The 20,186-nt window shown below is 44.5% G+C and overlaps 1 protein-coding gene across 1 annotated transcript in view; it reads right to left on the bottom strand.

The window, feature by feature from the left end:
* Positions 1-1,022: 1,022 nt before the first annotated feature.
* Positions 1,023-20,186, bottom strand: part of INPP5F (inositol polyphosphate-5-phosphatase F) — a 61,367-nt gene continuing 42,203 nt past the window's right edge. The window contains exons 7-20 of the mRNA XM_077455465.1: positions 19,269-19,467; positions 16,271-16,450; positions 11,870-11,937; positions 11,665-11,789; positions 8,871-8,948; positions 8,673-8,793; positions 7,749-7,877; positions 7,200-7,317; positions 6,820-7,018; positions 5,587-5,658; positions 5,370-5,443; positions 4,973-5,101; positions 3,902-3,989; positions 1,023-2,712 (exon numbers count right to left, since the gene is read on the bottom strand). Of these exons, the coding sequence (XP_077311591.1) occupies positions 1,662-2,712; positions 3,902-3,989; positions 4,973-5,101; positions 5,370-5,443; positions 5,587-5,658; positions 6,820-7,018; positions 7,200-7,317; positions 7,749-7,877; positions 8,673-8,793; positions 8,871-8,948; positions 11,665-11,789; positions 11,870-11,937; positions 16,271-16,450; positions 19,269-19,467 (2,631 nt within the window). The 3' untranslated portion in view covers positions 1,023-1,661. The remainder of the gene's footprint in view (positions 2,713-3,901; positions 3,990-4,972; positions 5,102-5,369; positions 5,444-5,586; positions 5,659-6,819; positions 7,019-7,199; positions 7,318-7,748; positions 7,878-8,672; positions 8,794-8,870; positions 8,949-11,664; positions 11,790-11,869; positions 11,938-16,270; positions 16,451-19,268; positions 19,468-20,186) is intronic.

The following is a 20,186-nucleotide window of genomic DNA, read 5'->3' as shown; positions in this document are numbered from 1 at the left end:
GCTTGCTGTCGGGGCACTCTACAGGAGGGCCGAAGAGGAGAATATGAGCTGCTCTGTGTAAAATCACTGTACAGAGCAGGCAAGTATAACATGTTTGCCATTTTGAAACAAAAAAAAAAAAAAAAATAGGGCTTTAGTATCACTTCAAAGAGGAGTTTCTGTAGCTGCTAACTTTTGGACACTTACCTGTCCAGGGTTGCTGTGACGTCGGCACCCCAGACGATTTTCGGATCGGCTCTCAGATACTGCCGCCACCATTCATGGTAAGGGGAGCCAATTCCCTGCTGAGCATTCTAAGTGGGCCAATGGGGGAGGCAAAACTTCTGAAGGACAGAGCTGTGGCGCTGTCTCCCAGAAGTGGGGGAGGGTACCTGTTAAAAACAGGTACGTGTTCCTCACCTGAAAGGTGCCGAATGTGGCACCAAAAGGGGGGAGGTAAGCAGATATGTGGAGGTTTGACTTTTGGGTAAAAATCTGCTTTAAGCTTAAAAAATAAATAAAAAAAAAAACCCTTGTGAGCTAGAATCGCTTTAAACCACTTTCTCACATGCCCAGGACTACATGTCCCATGATGCATTGCTCCTCCCATATTTACATTCGCACATACTGATATGTTTGTATAGTGACCTGAGCTGTATGTGTGCTGCACTGTGTATACTGACATGTAAATAATGCATTCGGTATGCAGGCCAACTAATTGATACTAGTCAAATATATTGATTAGTTGTTTCAGCCCCACTATAATCAGTTCCCATCTAGCAGCCCTAATGCAGTATTTTCCAGATTCACTCTATATGAATGAGTAACATTTGAGCTGGAGAGAAAATAACCTAACATTCAATTTTATCACCATTTGCATAGAACAAAATGTACATACAGTTTCACAGGTTGAAAATAGTTCAGCAAATTTGTAATAAATATAACCCTTGGGGGCCATCCACACAAGGGTGGCACTAATACTACAGAGATCCGCAGTGTTCCCAAATGAAAAATCCCCTTGATTATTAATTCCACATCCAGTATACTGTATAAGGTACTTTTTTTATTAAAATAATTCCCTCTCATGACATAGAACAGCCACACAACAAATAAATAATTTCATTGAGACAGAGGCACATCACAAAGTACACAATGTTATACATACCGCTGATGGATACAGTGGAGCACAATCACAGTTCAAATATAGTAGATTATAGAGAGAGCGGAGTACACAACTTCTATTCTACTACAGAACCGCCAAGGCCCCGAATCTCTAATAGCGCCCGTACCTAGATCTTTCCAGTGTAAAGGTTGTTGGACCATCGAATACTTGACTGGCCAGGCAGTGAAGGGTTTAATGCCTAGAAATCTTGTAGAAAGTTATAAGGCAAAGAGGGAAGACTGTGCAAATGGGAAAAAGGTGTCAGTGACACAATGATATACAGCATCTCACAGGTAACAATAGATATAAAAATCTAAAAAATAAATAGTAACTAAAATACAGTGCTTTTCCTACTAAAAAAAAACATAACACAGAAGTTGAAGGAATAGTCTGAATACAATAGTGTTCGTTCACCCGGCTCCCGGATTGATATTATTCCCAATTACAGCAAAAAAAGAAAATGTAAACATTCTTGGAAGTGATGCCGTATATATGGATGGGACTTGTGGCACCAACTTCATTAGATTTGTATAATTCGTGTCTGACACTGTGTGAACAGTTCTTTGAAGTCATTTGGTATCTGGGCTGGAAAAGTTTCCGGCTCTGGAGACTTCTGCACTTTAGCCACAGCAAAATTAATCCCTTGTGCCAGTCCAGCGTGAGTGATGTTTGCCACTTGGACTACAGAACTGCGGATCTTGGCGAAGGGAGAGACGACTCTGCTGCCATTGCTGTCGGCTGGAGAAGCTGCAGATCCAGGGCTGGACCTGCCAGAGGTTGCCGAAAGGTCTACAGACAATCTGGAGCCAGTGTCGGTTCCAGATACCTCAAGCTGTGAAGGCCGAGAAAGTTGTTCTGTTTCTGGGTCCATTACAGTAGATGCTGTTTGTGGGGAATTATTGCTCAATAATACATGGCCCATTTGTTCTTTAGTATCAGCATCACCACCCTTGCAGTCGCCATCTTTGGTCTGGGCATCATGGACAAACTGGTGGCAGTAAGCATCAATCGGGGTTCCAAAATCTATAAGAACATTCTCCTCTGGTGATGCTTCACACTGGGTTACCTGGATCTCAGTAGGAATGTGAAGGTTTAACTCAGCACTACTGACAGACTGCGATCGGCTGCCTAATCGTGGGCCAGAAGCGATGATCCCGCAGCTAGGCAGTACATAGTCAACCTGTCCAATGTTCTCTAGGGAGCCTGTGATCTGCCTATCGTCATCTGATTTAGGAATGTAGTCATCGGAATGAAAAGAATCGCTGTCTGACGAGAGTTCCAAGTCTGACTCTGTGTGATCTTTGGTCTCTGTACTGGGATTTTCTAGGCTGCTGTCAGATTTCCACAGATTGACTTGCAGGTTGGGTTTAAGGAAGCCCTTCACTTCTGCTTTGTTGAATGTACCTAACTTGCGAAAACTTCCAATATTGGTTTGTTTGACTTTCTGGTTAAGGGAGGAAAATTTACTCATCAAGAAGTTCTTGCTCTGAGCGAGGCCCATGCTGTTCATCCCTAGTTTCTGGCTTTTGGAATTGATCCCCATTATATCCTCATGAGGTTTGCTGCTCTTCCTGTAAACAAGACAAGGTAGTCATCATCTGGAGAACATACAATAAATAAATAAACCTGCATTACAGTACAAAAAAACAGCTTTCCTGGGACTTCCAGAGACACTTTGAAAACAATCATCTAAGGGGACGAGGGAAGCTCAACTCCTGTATAGACTAGGACACACACCATGTGATTCTGTATACTGTAACAGCAAAAAAAAAAAAAGACGCTAATCTGTTCATGTATACGGTAAAAAGCCTGACACGCCGATCTCTTATAATAGAAACTACAACGCCAAGGCAATCCCTTCATACCAGTAACTACAAACAGAAAGCACAATCACACCAAGAGAGTTACACAAGGCCAATCCTTTCATACCATAAACTAAACCATGGCGATCTCTTCGTAAGGGAAACTAAAAACAAGCAGATCCTTCAGTCACACCCAGAGCATGACACCATGCTAATCCCTGCAATCACACCAAAAAGTGAGCCACCAATCCCTTCATGCATAATAGAGAGCCCTGACCCAATCCCTTCATTCACACCAGGGAGCATGATAGCATGAAGATCTCTTCATACCAAACACTACAAGCAACAAAGCAATCCCTTGAATCGCACCAAGCGCATGCCACCATGCCGATTCCTTCAATCGCTCAAAAAAGTGAGCCACCAATCCCTTCATGCACACTGGACATTCACATTAGGGAGCATGCCACCATGCAGATCCCTTCATACCAAAAACGACAAGCCGATCCCTTCAATCATACCAAGAGCATGACACCATGCTGATCCCTTCACACTAGAAACCTACACCACCATTCCAATCCCTTCAATAACACCAAAGAGTGAGACACCAATCCTGTCGGGCATACTGGAGGTTGATACACGGCACCAGCCTCTTCCTTCATAGGACACCATGCCGATGCGTCCAATCACACCAAAAAGTGAAATATTGGGCCAATCTGTACACACAGCATGTTTTCACCTACAATACACATTTATATCAGGAAGACTAAAACCATAAACATAATAATTATGCCCCACACCGCATACACGATCCCACCAGTATCGGATAACGGACTGAACACCACAGTAAAGCTCGTCTATGATACTTCACATTCTACCACCATGGTGGGGGCCGATATTTTGCATACATAATGATACAAATCCATCTCCTGCAGCTACATATCATCAGCCCCTTCCTTACCTCTCTAGTTTCTTCTCAACGATGGGGACATCAGACTCCATGGCTTGTTTGGTAATCCGCAGCATCTCCGCTATACACAGCAATGTATCTGTAAAGCAAACAGATTGTGTCTGAGACTGTAGAAAGAAGTAAAGGAACTGTACTTGGGTTTAATAAAATGTGAGCATTATATATTTTAAAGCCCATCCCTGGGAATTTTTTTTCCCCCATGCAGTGGGGCTAAGGGTTAACTGTTCCTTTTTTGGGGGGTTAGCACAAATCCCAATCCTTCGGAAAATGGTACTTCCCCCACGTCCAGCGGTGGACTGTTCTGGGTGACATGACGTCAGGAACAGTCCACTATTCAAGACTGCCATAGCGTGGGGGTGCCAGACCAGTTTTGTGCTGGGAGGATCAGGCAAGTAAATCTCCACTCTCTTCTCCAATAGACAAAAAGGAGCAGATAACCCCTGCAGTGTGGAAAAATAATTTTGCCCAGCTTTAAGTGTGTTGTTATTTTGAGAAATTATTTTAGTGTTCGTTACAGAAAATTTTGGCCTGATGTTCACATAGTTGCAGGTTTCAATCCACTATAATCATACGGGCTCACCGCTTAACAATTGCCAAGTTTATAAACCACCACACAGGGAGGGCATTCTTCTCAGCGGGTCAGTTGACTCAGACATGTGCTGTGAGAAGGAGCAGTAAAGCAAAACCATTGTGTAGTGATGCAGGATTCTGTGTATGTAATATGCCAATATGGCTGCTGCTGTAGAGTCGCATTTGGTTCTCAAACCCTTCAAGAACTTTCTGCCCCAAAACCTTTCCATAAACTCATTGAATTAAAGGTTTTTCTTGCAATATTTGATGTGGCTTCTGGCTAAACTTGAGATTTCCAAGAAGTTCATTAACTATAAGCTACATTAACAGGTGTAAGCTTCGGAAAGGCCAGTCTTCAAAGATGTAACTTTGTATGGAGAACATATGGACACCAAAAAGTGTACAGGTCCTCTTTAGACAGCAAGCTCCCATAAGCCAGGTCCCTCCTCTTTCTGGCAGTTTAATGTAAAACTCAAAATAATTGGGATGTACCTTTTCCATCTTCTTCAGGGCTCCGGGCCACAGCCCTCAATGTGTGGAAGTAGCCGCTGGTCCCCTTGTGTCTGTAGTGCAGCCGCATACATGAGAATTTGGGCTTCCCAAAAAACGTAGGTTCAGGGCCTGAACCAGAGAAAAAAATTACAATATAGCAGCAGATTGCAAAAGACACCAAGGAGAGGACAGAAAAAGATGGAGTTGGACAGAGAAGGGATAAAGAAAACAAGAACAGAAGCACAACTGAAGAACGGGGAACCTGGAAGAAAAATAGATGGAAGCCGGATGGGATGCCAACATAACCACACAACAGAGGACAGGCTCGGCCTAAGCCAGTTAAAAAAAAAAAAACTTTTTTCAATTTCTAGATCATGTCCAGCAACACAAGACTTACCAATCTCAATCTTTTCCAAGTCATCCAAACTTAAGCGCTGATATTGGTTCACTTTGTCCACCTCATCATCATAGCTGAACAAAAGCAGAAACAGAGTTAGCGACGGGCATAGCTGAATTCTCCCAAAATGGCCACTGTTTAGAGACACTTGACGTTGTTAGAAGGTACAGGTTGTCGAGTATGAGAAATTGAAGAAGGATGTATGTTTGTCACTTACTAGGCCACATAATAAGCACAATTCGAGAGCAGGAGGAGGACTTCAACATCTTTGTGAGTGGCATCAATGAGGCTACAAGAAAATGAGATACCCTGTTGTTAGAAAACCACAAGAGAGCAATTACCGGTGAAACAATTATCCATAAAATAGGCAGAAGCTTCTAACTACTATCAGCACTAGACAGCGCACATACCAACCCAGACCGCACGCTAGAGGGCACAGCGCACATCCCACCCAGACCGCACGCTAGAGGGCACAGCGTCTGCCGCCCAGACCGCATGCTAGAGGGCGCAGCGCCTCCCGCCCAGACCGCACGCTAGAGGGCACAGCGCCTCCCGCCCAGACCGCACGCTAGAGGGCACAGCGCCTCCCGCCCAGACCGCACGCTAGAGGGCACAGCGCCTCCCGCCCAGACCGCACGCTAGAGGGCACAGCGCCTCCCCAGACTTGGTCCTAGAGGGCAGAATACATCTCCCCCAGACTCCACGCTAGGGTTCCCTATCCCTTGACATCACACTCTCCTTCACAGACCCTACAGGGCAGAGTACATCCCCCTTCCCCAACCCCCAGACTCCACAGCAGAGGGCAGGGTAGTAAAAACACAATCTAATGGAGTAACTGGGACAGAAAGTAAAGCAACTTGTAAAGGCAGCTGGATGCAAACTAAGAAAAGGGACTACTTAAATGGTGAAAGAGGCTGGGAGTGATTACTATACATCGAGAAGATAGGCCAAAGTGATTCTCTGATTTGGTTTTAAGGGCTTTTTAAACTCTCATTGTGGGGGCAGGACTGTTACACAATATTATTATATAGGATTTATATAGCCCCAACAGTTTGTGCAGTGCTTTACAGCCTGGAGGCAGACAGTAGGATTCCAATACAATTCAATAAAGGAGGAATTAGCGGGCCCTGCTCGTATTGAGAAAAAAAAAAAAAGTGTATAAAAAGGAAATACTAATGCAGCTATAAGACTATAGGAGTAGTTAGGACAGGGAAACATGTCAGTTGTGGGTAGGAATCACCCAGTGGAGCTGGGAGGACACTAAAGCAAATAATAGGGGAATCCACTATATGTGCTCTGACTACACAATTGGACATACAAAGGTTCTCCGCTGACTTTGCTCTTGCTTGGTATAATGATAAATTAAAGTAAGCATAGCAATCACAATAAAGTTAAAGGCCTTCAATGTGGGCACCATTATGTCAAGGTGCGTTTATTGCTGCAGACACACCTGGGGTCGCAGTCGATAAGTGCCCAGCCGCCATGGAACTTCTCACTGTCCGGCAAGAGGATCTGCATGTAGTTCTGAAGCAGCTGGCTGATGAGCTCCTGGTGGTTCCTCTGGCTCTGTCTGTGGAGAGCCTCGTGTTCCTTCTCTTTAGTGAATATGGAGTAAAGATCTTCTGTCACTGGGACCCCCTGCATCAGATCTGCAGAAAATGCGACCAGACATGAGCAGCTAATTTCATACAACCTGTGACAGCAAACCTATACCATGGCAAGACTCGCTGAAAGAACCATGCAGGTCATGTGACACTCAGGTCACATGTAAAGAGTACATGACACACGCATATCTAATCAGCCTTACAAAGTTCTGTGCACACCTCTTACCTATCACAGCCTGTCGGTATGCATCTTTGAACCGGTTTAGGTAGTATCGATTGGCAGAGTTTACTCCGTCCTTCATTACACCGGCCAGTTTCCTCTCTCCGGTGCGCGTGAAATCCCCCTGTGGGGACATGCCATATTAGAAAAAACAAATGCCAACTAATACCAACCTTCCCAAACATTATACAAGAGATCAAGATCATTGTCCACCACAACTGGCAATGCTTCCAGTGACACACTGCTATATTACAGGTCAACCTCCTAATACACAGGATCAATGTCAATCTACACCACTGCTGGACAGGCTCCTTACACACAGGCTTTATTTACAAGGCCAACATATTAGGATACTTATTTTTAGGAATGTATTTTTCAGCAGTGATATTATACAAGAGTGAAATCACCGCTCTCCAGATATAAAGGTAGATTTTACAGCAGTGACATGGGCACACTATATATTGCAAACATCTATATGGCAGTGCGATGTGGGCCACGACAGTAAACTCAAGTTTTGGAAAGGTAAATATGAAAAAGTGAAAGGTAAGAACATACCTTCAGTGCGGCTGTGCCTGCATACTGCTTGCTTATAGAATCTCCGTTGTTTGCCCACATAATCTGGTAGAGCCGATAGCATTTCATTGGCAGTGGCTGCTCTGGGGGCATTACACCAAGTTTCTTGAGCTGGGAGGAGAGATAAAACTTCTTACCACTTCACATCTACTGCAAAAATTAGACGTCAATATAACATAGGACTCTGGGAAGAAACATACTGATGAAAGGTGATTTTAAATAATGGGAGGACCTTGGGAGGGGACTATGAGTGACGGAAGGCCCTTTGCGAGGGGACTATGAGTGACGGGAGGACCTTGCGAGGGGACTATGAGTGAGGGGACTATAAGTGACCGGAGGACTCAGCAGGGTCTATAAACAATGGGAAGACTCTGAAAGGGGGAACTATAAAAACTACAGGACTATGGGAGGTGAAACTATACACCAGGACGACAAATATAAATGACAGATTGGGCATGGTGAACATAAAACCCTCATAACTTGAAGTGACTGATAATTTCCATGTCGCAGATTACATATTTTGGATGATGGTCACAATCTATTTTCGATCACAAAGAAAAAACTGGTGCGTTTGGATTGCCTCCACAACCCTGAATCCTCTGAGGGAACACGGAGATACAAATATAAGACTAGATGACGTTTCCCACCTACAAAGTGCCTATAATCAGGCAGATCATGTCATATAAATAGAAGGGCAGCACAAAGGGATGAGCAGGGCTGTGCAGAAAGTTGAAATGACAGTAGTGTGGGGTGGGGGGGGGGGGGGGGGGGGGCAACTGTAAGGACTATAACATTGAAGCAAGTTAGGTGAAAATATGAAGCATTTAATGTGCAGGTCAGGTTAGAGGTAATGAAGTGGAAGGAGCATGGAAATTTTCTGTATCTGTAGAATTCAAATGATATTACCTGATGTTCCATGACAACACGAGCGATGGCAGCTTGAACCACATTGGTCCTATCCAGGCAGTCCATACAGTTCACTCGAAAAATACCATCCTGCTTGCAGATGACTCCAGCCTGATCCACCCTACCCATAAATCAGACATATGTAAGCATCCATCTATACAAGTCTCAGAATCGGAGTCTCACAATCTGCACACTCACCAACACCACTTCATGTCAGTTATAATATCACAGATGGCGTCCGTCAGCGTCTGCACGTTCTCAAACTTCATCCCACGGCTGGTGACATGAAACACAACCAGAGAACAGGTAAAAGAGGAGATCATCCGGAGGACCATCTCAATATTATACAGTAGACCAGGCCATTTACTAAAGGAGACCATAATTCTCCATCAGGATCTGAATGTCTAATATAATCTCAGCAGCAATGGTGACAAGGGGACAGGGCCAGTCTAATCCTATTGACCAGAGAGAACATTCTTATGACAAAAGTTTAATCTTGTAGAAATTTGTTCCAAGTGAATGTCCTATTTACTTAAACTTGTATTTATATTGAGGGAATGGAACTATTGAATATATCGTATTATTTTGGATGGTTTTTAGATCTTATTTCTAACAACATCCTTAAAGGGGACAATAGGACTTGAATACATACCATGGTGGTATATTCTTCCTGCCTGTTTTTCTGAGGACTTTAATAACTTGGATTCAGTGTATATAATATTTGCTATGTATCTTCTATGGATTATATAGGGGCATTATTGATGAACTGACTGCAAGGTCTCCAGGTCTATCTGTGGCTGAGGGCAGCTCCCCTTCCCCTTTTTTCCTTTTGGGATTCCATCCTCAGTAAGTACTATATTATCTCTAATGATAATTAAAGGGGTTGTAAACCTTCCAGGTTTTTTACCTCAATGCATTGAGGTGAAAAGCCTCCTGTAATGCTGCCGCCGCCCCCCGAGCCCCCCGTTTTACTTACCTGTACCTCATCTATCATGTCTTGTGGATGAGCACACCAGCAAAAGACATTCTCTCGGGTCCTGATTGGATGGATTGATAACAGTGCAGCCATTGGCTCCCACTGCTGTCAATCAAATGCAATGACCCGGGGGGTGGGGCCGAGTCATACATTCAGCTTCTATGGACGCCGAATGAATGACTCGGGAGTACGCCCACAAGGTAACCCCCCGGGAGATGGCTATTTCAGGCTGCACCTGTGACTCTCAGGCAGAGACGTACACCCCTATTGCATGTTCCCTTTTATGTATGTTTATTACTAAGAAGCTTGTTTTTTTTTTTCTTTAAAAAAAAAAAAAAAAAAACCCTGTGATGGTCGCGCTTAATGCTATACATAATAAGGGTATGAGTAAGAAATGTAGGTATTATAAAGAAGTCTCTTTAAAAAAAAAAAAAAACACTCCCTCTGCTGTCCGCTGCAAGCGCGCTCCCCTCTTCAGTGTGGGCATCTGAAGCCCACTCGTTGCTTCCTCTGGGATAAGGCGCTGCTGGATACCCAGCATTCACCTCCCGATCTCGCACATGCGCATATGGCACAAAGCTCAGTGTATTCATGACTCCTGGGATTGAGGCCTCAGCTATCCCAGGAGCCAATGGGCAGGCATGACAGGACAAACCTCGCCGCGGCCACATACCTCACCACATTGATGAAAAACAAAAAAGTGTCCAAGTATACATGATCACGTACGCAGCGACATGGGGGGGTTGTGGAATTAAAAAATGCCTGGAACGTCGCTTTAAGCCGGACATACATGGTTTGAATCTCGGCCAGTTCAGCAGGAAACAGCCAAGATGCGAACCATCTATGGTCAGGCTGATTGTACCCAAGTCTATCCATAGATCGACTTCAGTACAACCAGCATGCCAGATTTTTACATACTATAGCAATAATCATTGTGGTCTCGTGGCAGGGACAGCTCACTGCACTCCCCACCCCCACCAGGAGAACACTATAGCTCCATGGAAGGGATTTCCCCATCAACACTGACTGTGCTGATAGGGGAAATAGAGGGAATTGCTTTCCTGCAACTCGTGATTGCAAGAAAGAAAATCGCATCTTCTATGGCCTGCCTTAGGCTCTAGTCCTGGTTCAGGTTCTAGGACAGCGATTCTCAACCAGGGTTCCTCCAGAGGTTGCTAGGGGTTCCTTCAGCATTGGAAATTTCTGCCTCTCAGATAAGTTCCCACCGACACCAATGATCTTTTTAGTTATCTGTAAGGAGGTAATTCTTCCCAATGACCACAAATGTGAGGACCATTCTTCCCACTGACCATCACACTAATGTATCATGAGTTGTAGAGTTCTAATTTTTAGCAGGGGTTCCCCGAGAACTATTTCAAGGGTTCCTCTGTGTTAAAAAGGTTGAGAAAGGCTGAGGAAGGCTGCTCTAGGACTTTTGCTTGTGAAAGAACAGTTCTTTATGGACGTCAGCTTGCATCTCTCTGAGGAGCCCTAAAGCAGTCCCAGAAGGTGTGTATTACAAAACGACAATACTATAATAATACAAGTATATTGTGTGGACATCTGGTCACCATCAGGCAGTTCAGAGTAGCCCCTCGCTATGTGAAATGCAGAAATTCTTAAGCTCCTTTCCAGCTGTGGGTAGTGTGAACCTTTCCCCATAAATGGTAAAGGATACGGCTTTTAAACGCTTTGGACTTACACTTAAAAAAAAAAAAAAAGGAGTGTTCAGCATGTAAGAGATGTATATTGCAATTTAACATATTAAAAAAAAAAGGTTTTCCAAGGTCTGGTTAATGCAGCGAATCCATCAAATATTTAGTACTAATCTGTTGGCAAGACATACCAGACCAGCAGCTGGTGAAAGCGGACGGGCACAACAGCCAAGAGATCCATGTGGAGTTTGATATTTATTGATAATCGGCTTAGGCAATACTGCCATGGCTCAGTATAAAGGCCACAAAAACGTGGCCTACTAGAAGAGATGACTGCAGTGCCACAGGAAGGTGAACCTACCAGTGTTCATGAAAGTCAAAGCTGATATAGGTGAGACTGGGGCAATTAAACATCAAGACCTGCTTCAGGTAGGCATCGCCAATGATCTTCTCTCTGCCAGTCTGATCCACAAGATTAAGAATAGCCTGTCATGTACAAAGTAGACCTGGTCATAAATACAATACCACCACCTATAACCCCATACCAAAATGACAGAAAGACCTACCTGCTTCTTATAGATCTCAAGTTCTTTATTAAAGTGTAGGCAGAAATATGGGCTGGTGTCCTTCTCACCTAAAAAAAAAAAAAGTAATCATACCGGATGGAACACAACATCCTATACAATATATTGATCACCAGTGTGAAATAAGATTATTGTTCTTTTACACTGCAGAATTTTATGTTAAAGTGGAACTTCAGTAATTTTTTCATCTATTAAATCTTCTGCCCTTGTTGTTTTACATTTGGATAATAAAACATTTTTTCTCAGCAGCCCTACAACCCACTTCCTGTTCCTTGTCTTGTAAAAAGCCTAGGCTTAGGACGTCATGCACAGCTCGCTTTCTGTCTCTCGTGAGAGTTTGCCTGGAAGGAAGGGAGTCATAAGTGGGCCAATGAGAGCTGCAGAGCTGGAGGTGTGCCTCTGTGTCTTTGTAAATCCACGAAGTGAACAGGCAGCAGCTTCATCTGCCCACAGTTAAAATGGCTGCAGCCAAACTCAGCGGAGGGGGATTTCTGCAGCATATATGGCAAGTACAGAATGACAGTATATATAAAACAAGCAAAACGGTTGGCAGGAAGCTTCAGAATGGCAAAGATATTTTTATTACAAATGATGAGAGCAGTTTACATACATTTGAAGTGTGCTTGACATTTGCTTGAATGCGTTTTGCGCTGCAGTTTTTAGTGCATTTAGGCAATACTTTTTTTGGCTCGGCTTTCCTGGTTTAAAAAGGTGTGGCGCGTTTGTAGCGCATTCTCTGCATTTGTGGTGTGAAAAGATGAGGCACACTCTACTTTTTTTCCGGGCCCATTCATACTAAACACAATTGGATGCAGTTGGCTGCATTTTGAACTGCACTCCAACTGCACAGACAACCCAAAATCAGGTAATCCTACGGGAAGTTCACATCATTGCAGTTAAAAAAAAAAAAAAAAAAAAAAAAAGTAGTAGTAGAGCATGCTGCAATGTAGGGAACGCACTACAAATGCACCACACCACACACATAGTTCACACTGCAATGATGTGATCTATGCTCATAGGATTACCTTGATTTTGTGCTGTCTATAGAATTAGAGTGCAGTTCAAAATGCACCCCACTGCGTTAGGTGTGAAAATGGCCCTTAAAGGGGAGTTCCACCCAAAAGTGGAACTTCCACTGATCGGATTCCTACCCCCCTCCAGTGTCACAGGGGGGAGGGGGGAGCAGATACCCATCAAATACAGGTATTTGCTCCCACTTCCGGGCATAGACAGCCGCAGTATCCACGGACATCTATCCCATATCCATCGCCACACCACCCCCCCCCGTCTTCTGAGAGACACACAGATCCCAGAAGATAGCAGGGACCAGTGGGACCACGCAGAGCGACTCATGCATGCGCAGTAGGGAATCAGGCTGGGAAGCCGCAAGGCTTCACTTCCTGATTCCCTTACCAAAGATGGCGGTGCCTCCACACAAGGGACAGATTGATCTCGGTGCCGACATCGCGGGTGCTGTGGACAGGTAAGTGTCCATATTTTAAAAGTCAGCAGCTGCACTATTTGTGCATACACACAGCATACACAGAACTTACACACACACACAGAACACACACAGCACACACAGAACAGAAAACCCCTGGGAGTGGATTTTAATGGCACGTACAACTAAATTAGAAAACAATCAATTCACTTTATTAAATATAAAATAGTGTGCAATATACATAAAACAACTGGATACAAAAGTTGAAGAGATATTCTTATAACAATAAAGAAAGCACAAGCCTATACATAATCAGTGTAGGTACAGTCACCCTACGCGTTTCAGAGCTGTAAAGAGTCTCCTTCCTTCAGGGGTGTAGGTACAACATACATACAAGGAATCTATTGAATGACAGATGACAGAATATTAGGACATATAGGCGATCAAACAGGCATATAATAAAGCATGACAAGTAAATTGCAAGAAAGATTACAGATGGTACTCACAGAACTTGTTACAACAATTAGATGTATCCCATGGTTCTTATTTTAAAATCAAAGGCAATGGATGATCTCAAATAAATAGCTGATTTTGCCAGTATTCGGGGCTTCTCAAGGAGAGGAGAAGAGTAGGGAACATAGTAAAACATAGATGTACCATTAATCTTCTATGGTTGTTAAGACAGGGGGGATCCCAAATAACCTCCCTGGAGAACCCCTATAGAGGAAAATTAGAGAGAGGATAGTAGTAATTGGGCAAAATCGAAGGGAAACACTGGGGCTAAATATAAAAGTGCTGGGTCAAAGGAAAAAAAAAAAAGAATAAATGTATTATTTATTTATTGGAATTTACGCACATTCATATGTATATGCACACATGCATACCTGCGCATAGACACACACGCATGTATACGCTAGAGAAATAAATATGTAGTACATACTGAGGTACCTATACCCCGCAGTACAAAAGAAGTAACTGAGTATTCATAAAAATCCCTTAGGGATATATAATTTGGTATCATGAGTAAGGAGAGGTGGGGACATAGAGAAAATAATGATCATAAAGATGTTCTTACTTGTAATGTCAGCTGTTAATGCATGGAAGGCAGATCATCAGACCGACGTCCCGCATGTGAAGTCTGCAGGATGCCAGAGAGACGAGTGCCAGAAACATAAAGGAGGGAACTCCAATCAGCTGGCGCCAAGATAATTGCGCCAGCTGATGGAGAAAGGTAGACCCAGCTACGGTCAGCCCCCTGAGTGGTGTGCACGCGGTCCCACCCCCGATACGCTTGTTGAAGGACAGAGGCGTCGGGGCCACCACACCCAACGACATCCGCAAGCCACCCAGGTGGACGGCGCATGTCCGCGGGTGTGGCAAGATGGCGCCCAGGTGGCGGGCGCGCGCCCCCACCCACGGCGCACACGTCAGAGGACAGAGGCGTCGGAACGAGGCCTCGCCCACTACACCCACGACACACAATAGCTACCCCGGCGGACAGCGCATGTCCGCCGGAGCAGCAAGATAGAGGATAGTCAGTGCTGGATGTGCCGGCTAGAGCCCCCAAATTATGCTGCCCAGAGTATATATCCCAGGCGGCTTTGTGTGCCGGGCGAACCCTGCGATTAGCACCAGGGTATAATGAAAAGCGTGAAAAAAGTGAAAAAAGGCTGAACAGGAATGGCAGAAAAAAAATAATATTAATATTATAATAAATGTAGTAATTAGGTTATCTATATATTATAAAATAAAATGAAATAAAAGTATAGATGTCCCAAGTGATATTAATTGCTTGTTCCCTTAAAAACCGGGGGGCCAGGGATGAAAAGCCTAGAAATCTGGCAAACAAATCAAAGTATATATCCCTAAGGGATTTTTATGAATACTCAGTTACTTCTTTAGTACTGCGGGGTATAGGTACCTCAGTATGTACTACATATTTATTTCTCTAGCATATACATGCGTGTGTGTCTATGCGCAGGTATGTATGTGTGCATATACATCTGTATGCGTAAATTCAAATAAATAAATAATACATTTATTTTATTTATTTTTATTTTTATTTCCCTTTGACCCAGCACTTTTATATTTAGCCCCAGTGTTTCCCTGCGATTTTGCCCAATTACTATCCTCTCTCTTATTTTCCTCTATAGGGGTTCTCCAGGGAGGTTATTTGGGATCCCCCCTGTCTTAACAACCATAGAAGATTAATGGTACATCTATGTTTTACCACGTTCCCTACTCTTCTCCTCCCCTTGAGAAGCCCTGAATACTGGCAAAATCAGCTATTTGAGATCATCCATTGCCTTTGTTTTTAAAATAAGAACCATGGGATACATATAATTGTTGTCACAAGTTCTGTGAGTACCATCTGTAATCTTTCTTGCAATTTACTTGTCATGCTTTATTATATGCCTGTTTGATCGCCTATATGTCCTAATATTCTGTCATCTGTCATTCAATAGATTCCTTGTATGTATGTTGTACCTACACCCCTGAAGGAAGGAGACTCTTTACAGCTCTGAAACGCGTAGGGTGACTGTACCTACACTGATTATGTATAGGCTTGTACTTTCTTTATTGTTATAAGAATCTCTCTTCAACTTTTGTATCCAGTTGTTTTATGTATATTGCACACTATTTTATATTTAATAAAGTGAATTGGATTGTTTTCTAATTTAGTTGTACGTGCCATTAAAATCCACTCCCAGGGGTTTTCTGTTCTGTGCAATTAATTTTGGATGTGCCCTGCCGTACCATATTATTTCTACACACCATACACACAACACACACACCATACACACACACCATACACACAACACACAGCACAGATTGTCCACAGTGCAGACACTTTACATGGTGCACAAAGTATTCACAACACCCATCTGATGTCTGTGAAGACACTTATAAAAGGCCCCTTCCCAGAGTCGCACAATATTTACCTTTATCTAGGCGAGGACGTGGATTATAACGATACCCCACTTGGCTCCAGAAGACTGGCACAGAGCCACGGGTCTGTACAAAGGACAGGGTGTGATTGTGGACGTGGATGAACTGCTCTGTTTCCACATAGTTTGCCACATTCCCAGACTTATCCACTCCACGCCGCTTGTATCTCATTCCTAGAAGAGCAAAGAAACAAAACTTTATAATACACTCGCTGACAACCGGCTCCCTACCCTGACACCCCACAGAGATATCGCCCCACCAACATCCCTTCTCCATCAACAACCATAAACACCCCCTCCTTCCTCAATGGCGGAACCTCACCGACCTCTCCCGCTCATTGGTGATGCCCCATAGAGGTTTCCTCCCCTCCTTACCATCTTCTACAGTCACTGTCAAGACAGAAGTTGCAATGTTGTCAGACACATGGTAATATATACACTATTAATTCTTGGTGGCATAGATTAAACAAGGTGTTGGAAACGTTCCTCAGAGATTTTGGTCCATATTGACATGATAGCATCACTCTGCTGCTGCAGATTTGTCGGCTGCACATCCATGATGCGAATGTCCTGTTCCACCACTTTCCAAAAGTGCTCTATTAGATGAGATCTGGTGACTTTGGAGGCCATTGGAGTACAGGGACCTCATTGTCTTCTTCAAGAAACCAGTGGTGAGATGATTGGAGCTTTGTGACATGGTGCATTATCCTGCTGGAAGGAGCCATCAGAAGATGGGACACTGTAGTCATAAAGGGATGGACATGGTCAGCAAAAATACTCAGGTAGGCCGTGGTGTTTAAACAATGCTCAATTGGTACTAAGGGGCCCAAAGCGTGCCAAGAAAATATCCCCCACACCATTACACCACCACCTCCAGCCTGAACCATTGATACAAGGCAGGGTGGATCCATGCTTTTTTTATGTTTACAGCAAATTCTGACCCGACCATCTTGAATCTTGCAGCTGAAAATCGAGACTCATCAGACAAGGCAACATTTTTCCAATCTTCTATTGTCCAATGTTGGTGATCCTGTCCGAATTGTAGCCTCAGTTTCCTGTTCTTAGCTTACAGGAGTGGCACCCGGTGTGGTCTTCTGCTGCTGTAGCTCATCTGCTTCAAGGTTCGATGTGTTGTACATTCAGAGATGGTATTCTGCATACCTTGGGTGTAACAAGGGGTTATTTGAGTTACAGTTGTCTTTCTCTCATCTCAAACCAGTCTGCCCATTCTCCTCTGACATCAAAAAGGCATTTTCATCCACACAACTGCCGCTGTCTGGATATTTTCTCTTTTTCAGACCATTTTCTGTAAACTCTAGAGATGGTTGTGCGTGAAAATCCCAGTAGGTCAGCAGTTTTTGAAATACTCAGACCAGACTGGCACCAACAACCATACCACATTCAAAGTCACTTAAGTCCCCTTTCTTCACCATTCTGATGCTCGGTTTGAACTTCAGGAAGTCATCTTCACCACGTCTAGATGCCTAAATGCATTGAGTTGATGCCATGTGATTGGCTGATTAGCAATTTGTGTTACCAAACAATTGAACAGGTATACGTACCTAATAAAGTGGCCAGTGACTGTATATTTTAATTAAATTATATACTCTTGTTCATCCAAAAGTGGCAATTACAACTCAAAGCATTTGTGCCGCTACATGCAGCCTGAATCATCCGAGTTGTGAGGTCACAGGAAGCTACTCCTCTATAAAGGATGGTGATTGCATGTACAGCCATTTCCTGTGGGAATGAAGAACCAAACACATGGTCCCACCCAACACAGTATTATGAAAAGTACAACCTGGCCACATCAACATTCCACTCTGCTGGCGACACCCCACAGGGACACCCCCCCCCCAGCACTGACACCCCACAGAGACAACCCCCCCAGCATTGACACCCCACAGAGACAACCCCCCCCAGCATTGACACCCCACAGAGACAACCCCCCCCAGCATTGACACCCCACAGAGACAACCCCCCCCCCCAGCATTGACACCACACAGAGACAACCCCCCCCCAGCACTGACACCCCACAGAGACAACCCCCCCCCCCAGCATTGACACCACACAGAGACAACCCCCCCCCCCAGCATTGACACCACACAGAGACAACCCCCCCCAGCATTGACACCACACAGAGACAACCCCCCCCAGCATTGACACCACACAGAGACAACCCCCCCCCCAGAATTGACACCCCACAGAGACAACCCCCCCCCAGAATTGACACCCCACAGAGACAACCCCCCCCAGCATTGACACCCCACAGAGACAACCCCCCCCCAGCATTGACACCCCACAGAGACAACCTCCCCAGCATTGACACCCCACAGAGACAACCCCCCCAGCATTGACACCCCACAGAGACAACCCCCCCCCAGCATTGACATCCCACAGAGACAACCTCCCCAGCATTGACACCCCACAGAGACAACCCCTCCAGCATTGACCCCCCACAGAGACAACCCCCCCTAGCATTGACACCCCACAGAGACAACCCCCCCCAGCATTGACACCCCACAGAGACAACCCCCCCAGCATTGACACCCCACAGAGACAACCCCCCCCCCAGCATTGACACCCCACAGAGACAACCCTCCCAGCATTGACACCCCAGAGACAACCCCCCCAGCATTGACATCCCACAGAGACAACCTCCCCAGCATTTACACCCCACAGAGACACCCCCTCCCCCCCAGCATTGACACCCCAGAAAGACAACCCCCCCCCCCCCCCCAACATTGACACCCCACAGAGAATTACACCCCAACCAGTAACAACACACAGACATAACAGCCTCCACTGGTGACACTACATAGACCAAAATCCACCGGCCAGAACACCCTGCACAGACATATCCCCCACTCACCAGCTACACACCAGAAAGACATCTCCCAACAACACCCCACACACAAATCTTCCACAATGGGCAACACACAAGGACATCACCTTAAACCCCTCCAACCAGTGCTGGCAGAGTAAGGCTTACCTGCTCTATGTCGACTCCTTCGGGAGATGATGGCCACCAGGAATCGGGGGTGTATGTCATCCACACACACGTTCTCCTGAGGAGGGGTCTCCGGGCTGCTCTTCTCATCATCTGAAGACTCGTTATAGTTCACCACCAGCTCCTCTATCTGAACGAAGCCCTGTATGATGGGCAGGATCCAGTATCCTCCCTGCTGGTCCTACACATATAACATTATATATATAACTACAAGCTCTGCATTGGTCCTACACAAAACAGACCTCTCAACCCTACACAGACACTCAATAAATCCAGATGGTATTGCACAGGTCAAAGTATGAAGTTCACTATATTTATGTCATAATAATGTGCATACAGATAGATTAGATACAGACCGAAATAGTCACGCTAGGTTTGGGAACTTTTGGTTGAATTGCATGTTTTGCCAATTTATACAACAAAAAGACAAATGAATATTAAAGAGACTGGAAAAAAAGACAACATGAGGCACATGTGGACATTTAGGCACCTTCCAGTGTTTTCACTACTGTATTATTTGATGTAGATTGCACAGGGACCAGCCACCTCATATCCAAAGTACACAACAATCAGATAAGCCACAATTATTTTAAGACTGAGTGGGTTTAAATTATATGAATGTTAAATTGTTAATTATAAATTAAAAGGAAAAACTGAACTTATTTGCAGAAATAGGAGAGGCCTTTAAAGAAAATTAAACTTTTTAGTGCAGGGGTCTCCAAAGTGTGGCCAACGGGGCCAGATGTGGCCCTTTGCTTGCCTTTATCCAGCCCTAGGGGCACTACTGCCTCCCACTGATACCAGGCACTGTTCTTTCCACGGAAACCAATTCATGGGCTATATTACTCCCACTGACACCATTTATTGGCCACTATTCCTCCTATTGACACCAATTATTGA

This window comes from Lithobates pipiens, unplaced genomic scaffold (genome assembly GCF_037356315.1).
Source record: "Lithobates pipiens isolate NorthernLeopardFrog02 unplaced genomic scaffold, aLitPip1_a1.2 Scaffold_25, whole genome shotgun sequence".
NCBI lineage: Eukaryota > Metazoa > Chordata > Amphibia > Anura > Ranidae > Lithobates > Lithobates pipiens.
The sequence above is the reverse complement of the archived record's forward strand: the minus strand, read 5'-3'. Positions and strand labels throughout refer to the sequence as shown.